The sequence below is a fragment of the Lepidochelys olivacea genome, assembly GCF_965140295.1.
Source record: "Lepidochelys olivacea isolate rLepOli2 genome assembly, chromosome: 14".
NCBI classification, from domain to species: domain Eukaryota; kingdom Metazoa; phylum Chordata; order Testudines; family Cheloniidae; genus Lepidochelys; species Lepidochelys olivacea.
The window spans coordinates 8,766,043-8,780,270 of record NC_140424.1 but is presented as its reverse complement, the minus strand read 5'-3'; the positions used below and the strand labels follow the sequence as shown (position 1 = coordinate 8,780,270).

Sequence of the window (14,228 nt, the reverse complement as noted above, 5' to 3'; positions counted from 1 at the left end):
ACCATCCTTGCTTTCAACTCCCTTTAGCCTTTGGCTCCAGCTCAAGAAGATCAGCCAGCAAATGCCATGCCATGCCATGCCTCCTCCTCTATTTCCTCCCATTGCTGCTGCCTCCTTCAGGAACTTCCTACAACTCTAATCTTCCTGATCCTTTATAGCCCCAGGTGCTGCCTTGCCCTCTAACTGGCCAACTGGGAGCACCCGTACTGGCATGGAGGGAGAGGGGAAGGGCTGGACCTGTTTTATTTAAAGGACCCAGCTACCCTGTGACACGTTCCAAGAATCAGATGGAGTAGATGAATCTTTCAGCGGGATAAAGAACTGGTTCAGCCTAAACCGTTTCAGTCTGAAATCCTTCGCACCAGTGTGGGCATAGAGATGCTGAAACAGCCCCATAGGCTCATTGCAGCTCCATGGAGCACTGGGAGCCTTTTGAAACCTCCAAGAATCCACTGGTTCTGGGAGCCATGCCTGGGACTGTAGGGTAGATTTCTGGAGGGCCTTTTAACTGAAGTGGTTTTGAGCAGCACTAATGTGAATGTAGGGCAAGCCTGCAATGGTTCTTAAAGTGATTCAGCATGGCTGGTGTGGACACACTCGTTTGAGATTACTTTGGTTCATTACAACAGGTTCAGCGATTTCAAGCTGACAGAGTTTGTGCAGCGTCCATGCTTTCCCACATGTTCTGTGACATGCTGTGTGTTCACTGATATCCCCACACAGTTTAACATTAATAATAACCTGCCCCCCAGCCATTTGTGATTTGCTGATAAGAAAAACATCCAAGGATGCAAAGTTAAGTTCAAAGATTTCTTTATTAAAATACCTTTTCCAAATTCCAAATTCACTGTAATAACATTTTATTGGGGGGGTGGGTGGGAGGGTTGATGGGATGCTCGAATGTATATTTGCCAACAGAGATGTGCTACAAACCCCGTGTTGTCTGTGAAAGGTTTAAATGTTTTATGATACAAGCAACCTTTTCCTAGGGAAAAATAAATTAAAAAGATACTGGTCGGTAAGAAACTGAACAGTTTAAGCTGGGGGGGAAGGAGGGAAGAAATCCTTTGCTTTTAAAGGAGATACATATCTTTTCTGTTCCAGAGCCTTTGATATAGAGCTTAAAGCAGTAAATATATATATGAGTCCATATGTCATCTCTCTGTAAGAATGACTTAGATCCTTGTTGGTTTAATTATTTTAAATGCTATTTGTCATTTAAAACAAGAGCCTTCTTATCTATGTCCCTGATCCTGCAATTGAATCTGCAGTGATACATGGGAACAGATTGCAGGATCGGGACCCACTTTACAGTCTGAAAAAAAAAATCTCTGTTTGGGGTTTTTGTTTGTTTGGATTTTCTTTGCATCAATAAACCTGAGATTAGTATGAACTGCAAAGTTCTGATCTGGATCCAAACTTCTCCAAAGTACTGGAGTGTTTGGATCCACAGCTTTCTTTCAGCCTGTTATTGAAACAGGGAACAGCCACCACGATGGAATCTGGATGTGGTGCTGATCTTCAAAAGCACAGAAGCAAGGTGTTGGTTTGGCATATTGTAGAGATAAAGTAGGGACAGGTATGAGGTTACAATCTGGACCCAAATAAGCTTCTGAACTTTAATGAAGTTTGGGGATAGGATTTGGAAAAGGGTTTAGCTTCAGGCCCAAATCTGTTGACCCGGGACCCAACATCTGTGATCTATATTTTGTCTAATCTGGACTGTGATGTGCAGTCATTCTTTTGAGAAAGAACCAATATGCCAACCAGCTCAATGAGCAGTGAACCTTTTAGATACAAGAAGTGATTTAACAAAGAACAAGGAATATTTGTATTTCTAATAATGTAGGCACTTGGTAAAGTTCTGAAACTCTGTACAGTTATTAAGTTTTTAAAAAGCCCAGAATGTACTCTTACTCTATGCTCCCACCTCCCCAGAGCAGGATGAAATGGAGGATAGAGAAACAAAACTCTTTTAGTGAGAGAAATGAACCATGTGGGGGATATTGGTCATTGGTTTCCATAGGCACTTTCCCATTTGAATCTTTATTCATAATTTTTTAAAATTACATGCTTTAGGAATGTCCCTGTTGTTCACCCTGAGGAAATGAACATTGAAGAGAGGAGCCAGGCAGGTTCATAAATAAGTGCCATAGAGCTTTTGAAACAGGCACATCATCTCGCATCTTGTTTTTGTCTCCCAGCAGTTGATGTTTCCGATGACTCTGTTAAGTGGCATCAGGAGAACCTTCTATTCTCTATTAGCAATGAGGAGGGGAAAAAAGCTAATAAGCATAAATTTAAAAAAAACTCTTGGATCAATGAAATTGCATAAAGAGATGAAATATAACAACTCTTCCAAGAGCTGCACAATCAGCTAAACAATCATCATGTCTCCTCTTCAAAGTCATTCAACATCTCCATGGTACAGAGAGGAAATAGACACCATGATATTTATGCTAACATTTTCAAACTGCTTGCCTATAGTTAAGCACCTAAATCTATGTTTGGGCACTGACTAATAAATGAGTGGCCAGATTTTCAGTTCTGCAAGTGGGTGGAGAATTGGAGACATTTGTCTCCAGGATGGTACGTTCTGTATTAGTACAAATGTACACCTGAAAGTACAATGTGTCCTAAGTGATGCTAATCAGTCCACGTTCACCACCAGGACAAAATAAAACAAACAAACAAGTAAAAATGACAGGGGAGAATAAGAAGTCAGAATGTATGGCTGCAGCAAATCCAGCACAATACCAAATTAGTATTTGGCGAAGTGGCTATCTCATTGTTAAGATATTTCCTTCAATATGTTTTCAGAAACTAAGACCATTAAATAACTTAGAAAGATTGCCAGCTTTGATTCCAGGAAGGAAACCTCCTCCCAGTTCCTCTCTTAGTAATTCAATTAATTTACTCCAGACACTTTAGGTAAAAAAAAATTCAAAGACACCCATTTCTTTTGCAAACACTTCCTATGGATGGAACTTAAGATCTAAAATCCTGTAGCAGACAAGAAACACAGAAGAGGCCACAAGCCCAAAGTTTGGATCTAGTTCTGAATATTCCTCAAGTCCAACGTGTTCAGGCCCAGGTTACTTTGGTCTGTGCCCCTCTCTAATCAGAACTTGGACTGCAATTTGATTTTAACCTATTTAAATAATTCAGGCCTCGACTGGATTTGTCTAATGCGTTGACTTAAATGAGATCAAAACCTTACCGTGAATCTGTGTAATGTCAATGTAGTTGTCAATGTGTGGCATTTTTTAAAGCACTGGGCTCACTTTTATCGTGGCCTCACACAGCGTGGAGGGAGCAAAGTTCTTCATTGTTTTCATGCTGGATTAGACTTATTCTGACAGTGACACAACTTCTTAGGGGCTGAGGTTGGTGTAATGGAGGGGGGAGAGCTCATTATAAAGCTGTTTTCTTCATTTTTTTTTCTTCAACGCAACAGTTCTTGGCTTTGCCTTATGACTTCCTCACCATTAACGCAGAACATCATAATCTAATAGGTTTATTAGAAGCGAGTGGGACAGCATTACTTGAATTTGAAGTAAGAAGCACACACCAAGGGTCAGATTTCAAGCACCCACAACCGTTGCTGAAGTCAAAAGGAAGGCATGTGCCCACACCTCTGAAACCCAGACTCCAAATAGGGGTTCAGTCCCACAGTCCTTACTCCCATCTGTCCCCCGCAATACATTTGTATGGTGTATTGCCACAAAAATCCCCACTGTGTCATATTATCTCCATGAAAATGTCAAATCATGAGTCTTCGGGCTTGTCTACGCTATCGGGTGAGGTCGATCTAAGAGACGCTACTTCAGCTATGTGAATAGCGTGGCTGAAGTCGACGTACTTAGATCAACTTACCGCGGTGTCTTCACTGTGGTAATTCGACAGCTGACGCTCTTCCGTCAACTCCACTTGCGCTTCTCATTCTGGTGGAGTACCGAAGTCGACGGGAGAGTGCTCAGCAGTCGATTTATCGCGTCTATACTAGATGTGATAAATGGGCCCCCGCTGGATCAATCGCTGCCTGCTGATTCGGCAGGTAGTGTAGACAAGCCCTTCTTTTCAAGACCTACACTCTGACATGTAGCTATAGCCAGGAAACCTGCTATCTGGGCATTACTTTCTTTCCTCAACATGTTCCCTTTGATTAGGATGCCACAGTTTCAGGCCTGGAGACCAAAGGCCTCTATCCACATATCAGGGGCAGCAAGAGCAGCAGCAGGGCCAGTCTCCCCTGCGGAGAGATCTTCCACCTCCCCCAAGATCTTCTCCAGACTTCTAAAGTAGAAAACTGCCTGGAAAGGAAGGTTAAGCCACTTGATCATGTTATTAGGACTCTTTTTGCTTTGATAGGCAGGGTCAGCAACTCCCCTTGGTTGGACTCTACCTGTGAGGCATGGCAGAGCATAGTGCTGCAGGAAAATAAGCTACAGAAGAGAAGTACTTCAATAAAACGAGGCGAGAAGGCACAGCCAGAATCTCTCCAACTCTTTTCTCTCTGCACTTTTACATTGCCTGAGCAATGTTGAGAAGAAAAGAAAAGAAAAAGAAAAGAAAAGAAAAGAAAAGAAAAAACCCACGAGGAAATTCACTTTCTGATCCCCACTGTGGCTCATTTATGTGAAGATAAAGAAACACTCTGGATTGCTCCTGATCAGCAGGAAAAGAACAAAGGCCTGATGGTGCTTTTTAATCCAGAGTTGGCCCTGCGAGCAGACCTGGGCCCTGTCCGCACAAGCCCTGGTGATTCAAATAGCTATTTAAATCAGGAGAAGTTACAGTATTTAACTGCAACAGGGATGCCTAGTAGGGTGTTTCCTGTCCGATAACGTTATGTCAGAGTTTCTAGGGGATGCCTGTGTATTGCACAAGTGCCATTTCCTGGGAAGTATCGTGCTCACCCTCAGAGGTTAAGTTTAGTGGTACATGCACATCCTGATCCTGCACATCTGTGTGCTGTCCATGTGAACCCCAAGGGCATATCGCTGGGGAAAAGTCAGGTAACATGCACAGCTTATTCCAAAGCAGGTTTTTCTTTTGTGTATTGATGAGAAACTAAAAATGTTTGGGACAGTCTGTTGAATTTTACAGGAGATCTTATTACTACTCTCCAGCTGCAAACAGGAATTTATGCAAGCAAGGAAAATGCAGCCCTAAATCCAACTCCTCTCATCTAGTTTGCCAGGAGATGGTAAAATGTCAGGGTCCAATTAATTAAAGCCAAAATTATTTACATAGGGTGCTGAGGTGTTTTCACTGCAGCCCATTCAAGAACCAAAGCAGCCTCTATATGGCTCCAGGTAATGGCTTCTAGACTCAATTTTGGTAATTGAAAAAATCATCAAAATTATCAAAATTATCATAATGATGGCACATCAATGGCACCTTTCATACAAAGATCTCGGAGTGCTTTGCAAACATGAATTAATGAAGCCACTCAGCACTCTCGTGAGGGAGATATTAAATTCCTTTTGCCCAACTGTAAAACAGTGATGAATGATTGGGTCAAGGCCAGACAAGTCAATGACAGAGCTGGCCACAGAACCCAGGAGGACTGACTGTCCCCTGGCTCACTTACTCTGTACCTTACAAGCATTGGGAAATACCTGTGTAAGTTCTATACAGCAAGGGCTCAGTTCACGTTAGCAGCTAGAGTGTATGTGGAACTCTGCTTGATGTAGCAGTTATGGATAAGGGTGCAAACAAAGGCCTCAATGCTGCATGCTCAGAACCTCTTACTGAAGTCCAAGGGTGCAGAAGATATGCAGCCTTGGTTCCAACAGGCAATCCAGAGCACTGAGAAAGGACAATGCCTCCCATTCAGGTCCACGCCAGCTGTTTGCTGCAGTTACTTCTTTCCACCTTCTCCTGTGTATACTCAGCCCTTATCCCGACGACAGATTTAAAAAAAAAAAAAATTCTGCTCTGTGACAACCATGAGGTTGTATCCTTGCAATTGGGTGGAGAACGAGGCTTGATTTATTTTTAGAAGATAGAGAGCAAAGTAAAACCCCAAACCTTTAGATGACAATGAAAAATAAACCCTATTTGCCTATTAAAATCCGCCTGTTTATTGTAACACACTCCATGACCTTCAATGCTCTGCCAATGGACTGTAAACAATACAGAGGTTTTCTTTTGTATCCCATGTGGGCTTGAGTGCTGATGGAAGGTGGAGGCCCCTGCCTTTCAGAGCCGGAGAGCAAGTCTACACTACAAAATTAAGTCAACCTAAGTCATGTCGACATACAGCCACCGCAGTAATTAAATCACTTTTCCATTTCCGGCCTACACTCCTTATGTCGGCAGTGCATGTCCTCACCAGGAGCACTTGCACAGAGTTAACTGTCAGTGTGGGGCATTGTGGGACAACTTCTGAAAGGCAACAAACAGTCAATGTAAGCAACGCAATGTCTACACTAACACTGCGTCAACCTAACTACATTGACCTAAGCGCTACGCCTCTCCCGGAGGTGGAGTTATGAAGTCGGTGTAGCGGGTGAGTTACATCGATGGGAGCTACATTTTAGTGTAGACGCTTACAGAGTTAGGTGGATGTAAGGCAGCTTATGACGACCTAACTCTGTAATGTAGACCAGGCCTGAACGTGTATCGTTAGCTGAGAGAGAGTGCTACTGTGATTGTTATTTACAAGTCTCCTATTTGCTACAGTTGGTTTTTTTAAGCAAATGCTCCTGAGTCATATAAAATAAGTGGCAGGAAAAATACACTCCCGCCCTGCTTTGTGGGAGGGATCTTATACCTACAGGCACACTTCCTCTGAGCCTGGGGCTGACCCTGCCTACCCTTGAGACTGCCTCCAACCTTGTCCCAACAGGTATCTGAGCTCTACCAGCTGCCTTTTAGGGATTCAACCATCTTGTCTAAGACCAGGAGGCAACTGGGCCTCTGCAGTGTCCCTCAATATGTGGCAGTTCCTCCCTCCTTTTCTTTTTCAAGAGTTACCTTTGAAAACTCCCTGTTCTTCAAATCAAATCCTAGAGGACTATAATCAGGATTTTGCCTGAGTAAGGACTGAGCAAAAGACCTCAGAGTTTAGCCTCTGGATAGGCTCCTCCTCTCTTTCTCTTACTCTCTCTAGTCTTATGAGGGCAGGTTTGATCATAGTATGGTTTTCATTGTGTGCTTCTCAATTATTCTTTTAAAATCAGATTATAAATATATCAGGGCAGGGACTGTCTCTTTCTGTGTGTTTACCCAGTGCCCGGCCCATTTTGGGTGCTAACACAACAGCACTAGTAATAATAATTAATAACCATGATATTACCGAACAGCACCCTGGGGGCATAGTCGGAAAGTATTTGTTCAATAACGTTAATATCATTATTTCTGGAGTGCTTGTACTTCGTCTTTTGCATTTCAGCAGAGCCAAGTGATCATTCATTTGAGGCATTTAGCCACTCATTCTCTCCACAAATTGGCTTTTCCTCTGATTAGTTTGGTGTTCAAAGCTATTCATCGTATCATTCCTTGACTGGTAGATTGTCCATTAAATTTGAGCTGCAGTGGTTAGTTTGGCTGGGCTCTTACACCACATGGTGTTGCTCCGGTTCCCTGATTGGATGATCGTAATAACGTCAGCATTTGCTTTCCATTAATATTTGTTTAGAATGTCACAGTCTCCATCAACAATCCTGCCAGTCGGCCCGTCTTCTAATATCCTGGTTGAAGGTGCTACATAGCACAGGTCAGGAGCACAGGCAGAGTTGAACGCAAGCTTCGGCTCGAGCCAATAGTCACAGTCAGGAAATCCCCTCGCTCTACACCTTAAGAAGGAAATCACACCTGCAAATGGTAAAAATCTCCCAGCGTTCATATGCAGGCACACTCCTTGGGAAGGAGACACAATTGGTGCTAGCCCCACTGTCGTTTTTCCAGCTAAGGTTCTAAACACCCTTTTTTCATTCACCTCTTTTCCCACTTGACACTGATGCTATTACTCCACAGACTGGCCAGCCCAGCAGGCCCTCACATCCATCCTCAAGTGGTTCAGCACCATCATGCTCTTGAATACATCAGCCCAGTGGAAGTCTGAGGACATTCCCAAGCTTGGCTCTGCTGTGTCAGAGCGCACACCCCTGCAACCAAGCCAAATCTGCACAGTTGTGTTTTTTCATGTGTAAACTCCCCTTTCGAAGAGTCATCATGGACCAACTGTGCTTTATAGTGGCTTTCTCAAATACCAGTTATTTCATATGACTTTTAGTGCTCACTGCTATATAAATATATCAGAGAAAACCTGGCCAATAAGGATATAAATGAAAGTGCTAAGTAGTACATTTCCAAAGTATTGCAAACAATACAAAAATATAATACCCTTCAATGTTATTTCGCTGATCAAACGGTTATCCCAATCTAATTCCCCAATCTCTTATTCCTCAAATAAAATGTATACTTACAGAGTGTCTGTTTTCCCCAGAATCTGCAAAATAAAATATAGTTTAGAAATTGAATGGCACATTTGAAAGGGATCAGCTTTACATACAAATAAATGAGAATTCAGGGTTAAATTTTCTTGCATTGCACTTGGTAATTTTGCAGTGACATAAACCAGCTAGCTGGAAAGTTTGAGGGGCAGTTACTCCCCCACACCTGCTCCATGTAGGGACTCAGAAAGGCAGAAGTCTGTCTGAGTGACAAAATATTCCCTCCTGAGAATACAAGCAGCTGTTGCACGTGACAGAAACTTCCTTTTAGAGGCAAGTTATCATGGGTGATATGCTCTACTTCCCACTCCTAGATGGTTTGTCTGATGCAGGCTGGGTGAGGTAATATCTTTTATGGGACCAACTTCTGTTGATGAGAGAGAGAAGCTTTTGAGCTTACACAGAGCTCTTCTTCAGGCCTGGGAAACTTACTCAGAGTATCACAGCTAAATACAAGATGAAACAGATTGTTTAGCATAAGTAGTTAACACATATTTCAAAGGACCATTCAAGATGCAGTGCCAGGGAGGGAATTGGTCCGAGAATCCTGAGAAGGGTACAAATGCCAAAGAAAAAGGAGATCCCCAAAAGATACCCAAGATTTAATTAATAAAAAGATTCTTCAGCCTGGTCCAAAGCCTCCCGAAGGCAATGGGCGTCTTTCCACTCAACTTCAGTGGGCTTTGGATCAGGCCCCTTGTGTTTATGTTTAGTGTGGATTTAACGATTGCCATCTGAAAAAGAACAAAACTTCTGTGTTGCTATGGAAATGTTCCCCATCTAAAAAGTGGGTGTGTAGAGAGGTTAGGAGAGCGACTCGTCTTTCTCTTAGATGGGGTTATCATACTTGTTTAAAGTAGTATGTTTGTGTGATCTACTGATCCTTGTTGCACAGGAGATACACACTAGTGTTCAATTCCAGTGAATGCTTTTTGGCACAATGAGGTTCAATGCAGAATGACCACGGCAAGCACGGTGGACTAATACACAGAGCAAGTGATTGGGGTCAGGACTTCACATTAATCCTGGCTCTGGCACAATTTGCTGTGTGAATTTGGACAAGTCACTTAACCTTCCTTTAGCTCAGTTTACCCATTTTTAAAATTGCATATAATAATCTTAACCTACTCCAGGGGGTGTGATGCTTAATTAATTCAATTCAAAAAGCCCATGGAAATCCCTGAATGAAAGACACTATGCAAATACAAAAAGATGGTGGCTATGGCTAGTGAACAGTTTAGTAGGTCTCACCCTGAAGATGTTTTCTTTGACATCCAATGTAAATTCACCTTTGTTCAGTTTCATCCTGTTACTCAAAGTTGTATGTTCTTGTACCATGATAAATAATTCCCCTCACAGCTTCATGGCTGTGCCAGTCACATTTTTGTGACCAGTTAAGTCCCTTCTTAGCGAAGTAGATGTACATAAGATTTCTATTATCAGCATTTTTATTACATTAGAATTATGACTGTCTTATTTAACTGTTCATTTACATTCCCGGAGTTCTGCCTAAAGGAAGTGTTGCTTGGTGTCTTTAGCCCTACCACTTGATCTCAGAAATCGGAGTCTGCACTCAGTCACATTGTTTTTATGCCAGTGCAACTCCATTGACTTCAATACAAAATTGGACCCAATCGTCTTATCCCGTCTGAGAGGAGCAAAAGAAAAGATTTTTGGAAAATATGCAAAAGCTTTTTGATTGCTGGAAGTAGATACAGCTCAAAACAATAATGCCATTTACCCACTGCTAAATCAAAGTCGAACTTGAAATGGACAAAACTAGCTATATTATTTATGAAACAGCTTATTAAGGAGAATGCATGCAAAGCCTCAGTCACTGTGTATCATGCTATCACAAAGGAGGAAATTATAAATATTACATATTTCCCAAACTTCAAGTGGACAGATGTTTGCTAATCCAAAGCTACTTTGTCCTATGTGACAACAACAGATCACCCACCGCCTTGTAACTGTGTCACCCAAGATCAAAAGGCATGTGGCCAATAACTAGTTGGGTTTCTAGGTAAACACCATTGCTCCTGTCAGGGAAATGTCACACAACTGCGTTTGTGGTCTGAGGGATACCACTTTGGCTGTTAGAGGTCTAAGTGATTTCTGCAAAGTTGTGAACCAGGTAAACACAAATATTCTGTAATTAAACTACAGGGCTGCCTAGTTGGTGCTTTTTGCAGAAGCCATTAATGTTTTACAAAACTTTTTTTCCTTATTGTAACCTTTAAATACATATACAGTGATTTTTTTTATCTAAACCAAACTGGATTTTATTGTTACGTTGGGAAATACTGGTGTTTTCGAAAGAAACAGAGCTTACTCCTATGAAAGGAGGCAGGAAAAGGTGCAGAGATATTCTGGGTTCTGATCACGTATGGGTAGAGTTGCCAATTTTCTTCCAGAGCAGCGGTAATGGGTTCTGTTATGGGCACCAGGGAATAAATGACCTGAAGTTACAAATACCGTGGTTGAGGAGATATTTGCCAAGTATTAAAGAGGTAGTGTACATGTATGAGTTACTGAGGACTAAAAGTTCTTTTTTTCTCAATGGTGTATTAGGCTCAAATAATACATTTGCATGATGGAAACAAATACTGAATTTGCCACATAGCATGAATGCCAGCCCTGTTAGGCTTTGCTATATATTTCCAAATATAGCTACTGGGTATTTGGGAGCATGGAGGCCCATTCACGCTTAGAGAGAGATTTGCAAGTCTCATAAGTATATATCAACCAGTCAGAGGCTATGTTTAGATTCAGTCATGTGTCCATGATGGATTGATTGAGAGTATAGAGAAAAGGGGGGGTTAAAGAGTGATCTGAGTTAAAGCAAGAGAAACCTGCAGTAGCTCCATTGCACAGATTGCATAGCCCCAAGGATGCCATTACACATGAGTACACACATATTTTGCCTTAAATTTGGGGTTCAGCTGAACCCAGAAACTCCATGCATACGTAGATGGGGCTGAAACCACTAAGCTTTGCCTTGGTTTCAGCTGAAAACTAGAAGCATGCCCACACTACAAAATTTGGGTCCAGCTATGAACTTTGCATGCCACACAATAAAGAACTGTTCAGATCCAGATTTCAATTCACACATTACTGGAGAAGAGAGTCTAGACAGAAGATTTTGACCCAGAGCTGGATCTTGGATACCCCAGAGCAGGTAAGCTGTTGGCTCTGGGGGGTATTGTTGTGGGCTCAGATTTAGTTTAAAAAAAAAAAAAGTCACCACAGGGCTTATAGTTTCCACCTCTTCCAGGTTGGCAGAAAATTTGGCCAACCAGGGCCGAGCTTTGCAATTTGCAATGAAGTCCCAAACCAGGTGAGTTTCCTTTGGTGTCTTGTTTTGCTGATAAAGATTTTTCACCACTCTAGTGAATATTCTCCCAGCTCAATACAAAGGTACTGTACGACATCTGGAGCCTGGCAGCAGGAAAATGGTAGAGCAGATTTCCTGATTACCGGGGCCAACTTCTAATAGCTTGTTTCAACCCGCCCAATGCAGTAGGGATTTCTCATGCCTCTTTCCGCTGGGGAATATTTGTTTTTCCACAGTATATTGTTGGTTGCAATAGGATTCTTAAAACTTCCTGTCTCGCCGCTGCAACTGCCTCTCAGTTACTGATTCGTTTTTCCAGTGTAAGCAGACCTGGGTTTAGCTATGTATTTTGTGTGCTAGATTTCCCTTTTCCCAAAGAGGGATTAAAAATAGAGAGCAGTCCAGGAACTCCATGGTAATGAATCACAATCAGCTCTGTGATGCCACAGAGGATGGATGGGTGGGTCCATCCAATGCCCACCCAAAGTCATTGAAAACCTTCCCATAGACATCAGTGGATTTTGGACCAGACCCTTAGAGGAAATACACTGAACAAGCAGGAATTCACAAATATACTTTGTGGGAAATAGTGTGTCCTTAAAAGCTTAGGAAGGTCTCTGAGCACTGAGTGGTTGCTGTGGGACAGAGATGGATACAAAACTCCACCCACCCCAAAAAACATCCCTTTCCAAAGTGCATTTGGAGCAAGGAGCATTTTGAGGACCTTCATCAAGAGCCGTCCTGACAGGGGGTCCTTGTCAGAGTGAAGCTGCAATATCAGAAGCACTAATATGGGTGTCATTCTGAGAGGTCATTCTCAGAAAAGCAACTGATGTAGGGTTTGGTTGTTTGGGACTTAAAGCATCCATGTTTCCCATAAAGCCTTAAAGTAGACACCTACGTGCTTGAGAAAAAAATGTGATGCATTAAAGAAACAGAAGTTTTAAACTAAGCTCTGACGCCATCTTGCCATATCTTTACAGGCCTGTGGCTTGGAATCAGATGGACCTTTCGCTGGGCAGGGCAGCTTCCACTCATTGTTTCAGGGCTTAACATAGATGTGATAATGCAGAGTCCTCAGTAAAGAAATCCATGTACTGAAATTGCTCCTGTGCCATACAGGTGACTGTATCTGGAGTGCAGCTGAATAGACTGAGGTCTCCTGCTATTTAATTTTAAACCAAGATCGGCCTGAAGAGATTTGAATTTCACACTCTGCCGCTTTCCTCTACAAAACCCTAGGTGTGAACCAGAAAAAATGTTTGGGGGTTTGAAATGCAGAACTGACTTTGTACATCTCAGGCCCATCTCTACACCCAACCCCATAGGTAGCCATTGACATTGCATATTGGGGTGAACTAGGAAATCAGCACAGTAACGAGGCTGGGACACAGAAACTAGAGGAGGTGAAGTCGGGGCCTCAGAATGGCATTTACAAGAGGAAATGGAAACGGGGTAAGAGCAGGCAATACAAGACTAGAACTCTGACAACCAAGGAGGAGGCTCAGATACTCAGAGGACTGACTGGCAATGAGAAAAAGGGGCAGTAAAGTTCAGAAGTAGGGTTGCCAATATTGGTTGGCTGTATTCCTGGAGGTTTCATCACATGACAATCTTTAATTCCTGGAGACTCCAGGACAATCCAGGAGGATTGGCAACCCTATGCAGAACCCCAGCCACTTTATGACTCAGGACAGGGAGGATCTCTGGTTCCCTAAGTTCTCTGAGCTGGAAGGTCAAGATGTGCTAGTCACTGAGAGGACCTTGCAGCGCACACTAGTGACAGCACAGTCAGAAGTGAAAGCCAAAACAGAGTCTGGCTCAGTTATCACATCAAATTGTATCAACAAAGCAACAGTTAGTGACCTCTGACATCCCATGCAACTTCTTCCCCCACAGGAGATTCACACTACAAAATTCTCATTGGTCATAATAAATTCTCTGGAAAGGCAAAATTATACATGAAGCCCTATAATGGGCGCTGTCTCTGATTAAAAAACTGAAGTGGCCTTGAATCGCGTAATAATATAATATTTAGCACTCATATAACTAGGGCTCTACCAAACTCATGGCCATGAAAAATGTAATCCAGAAATCTGGTCCTCCCCCCCGTGAAATTTGGTCTTTTGTGTGCTTTCACCCTACACTACACAGATTTCACAGGGGAGACCAGCATTTCTCAAACTGGGGGTCCTGACCCAAAAGAGGGTTGTGGGGGGGGGTCACAAGGTTATTTTAGGGGGGTTGTGGTATTGCAACCCTTACTTGTGCGTGGCTGCCTACAGAGCTGGGTGGCCAGAGAGCAGCAGCTGTTGGCCAGGCACCGAGCTTTGAGGCAGTGCCCTGCCAGCAGCAGCACAGAAGTAAGGGTGGCAATACCATACCAGGCCACCCTTCCTTCTGCACTGCTGCTGGGCTCCTTGCCACAG

At 42.8% G+C, this 14,228-nt stretch overlaps 1 protein-coding gene across 9 annotated transcripts in view; it reads right to left on the bottom strand.

Moving 5' to 3' along the window:
- Positions 1 to 837: 837 nt before the first annotated feature.
- The window catches only part of PECAM1 (platelet and endothelial cell adhesion molecule 1), a 62,993-nt gene continuing 49,602 nt past the window's right edge, over positions 838 to 14,228 (bottom strand). For 3 of the 9 annotated variants that reach the window (XM_084648374.1, XM_084648377.1, XM_084648380.1), the window contains 2 exons: positions 8,439 to 8,461; positions 6,066 to 7,824 (listed from right to left, as the gene is read on the bottom strand). In XM_084648374.1, coding sequence (XP_084504500.1) covers positions 7,819 to 7,824; positions 8,439 to 8,461 — 29 coding nt within the window. In that variant the 3' untranslated portion in view covers positions 6,066 to 7,818. Of the gene's footprint in view, positions 2,259 to 6,065; positions 7,825 to 8,438; positions 8,462 to 14,228 lie in introns of those variants that run through there. The other 6 variants (XM_084648373.1, XM_084648376.1, XM_084648379.1 and 3 more) reach the window with 3 other exon arrangements.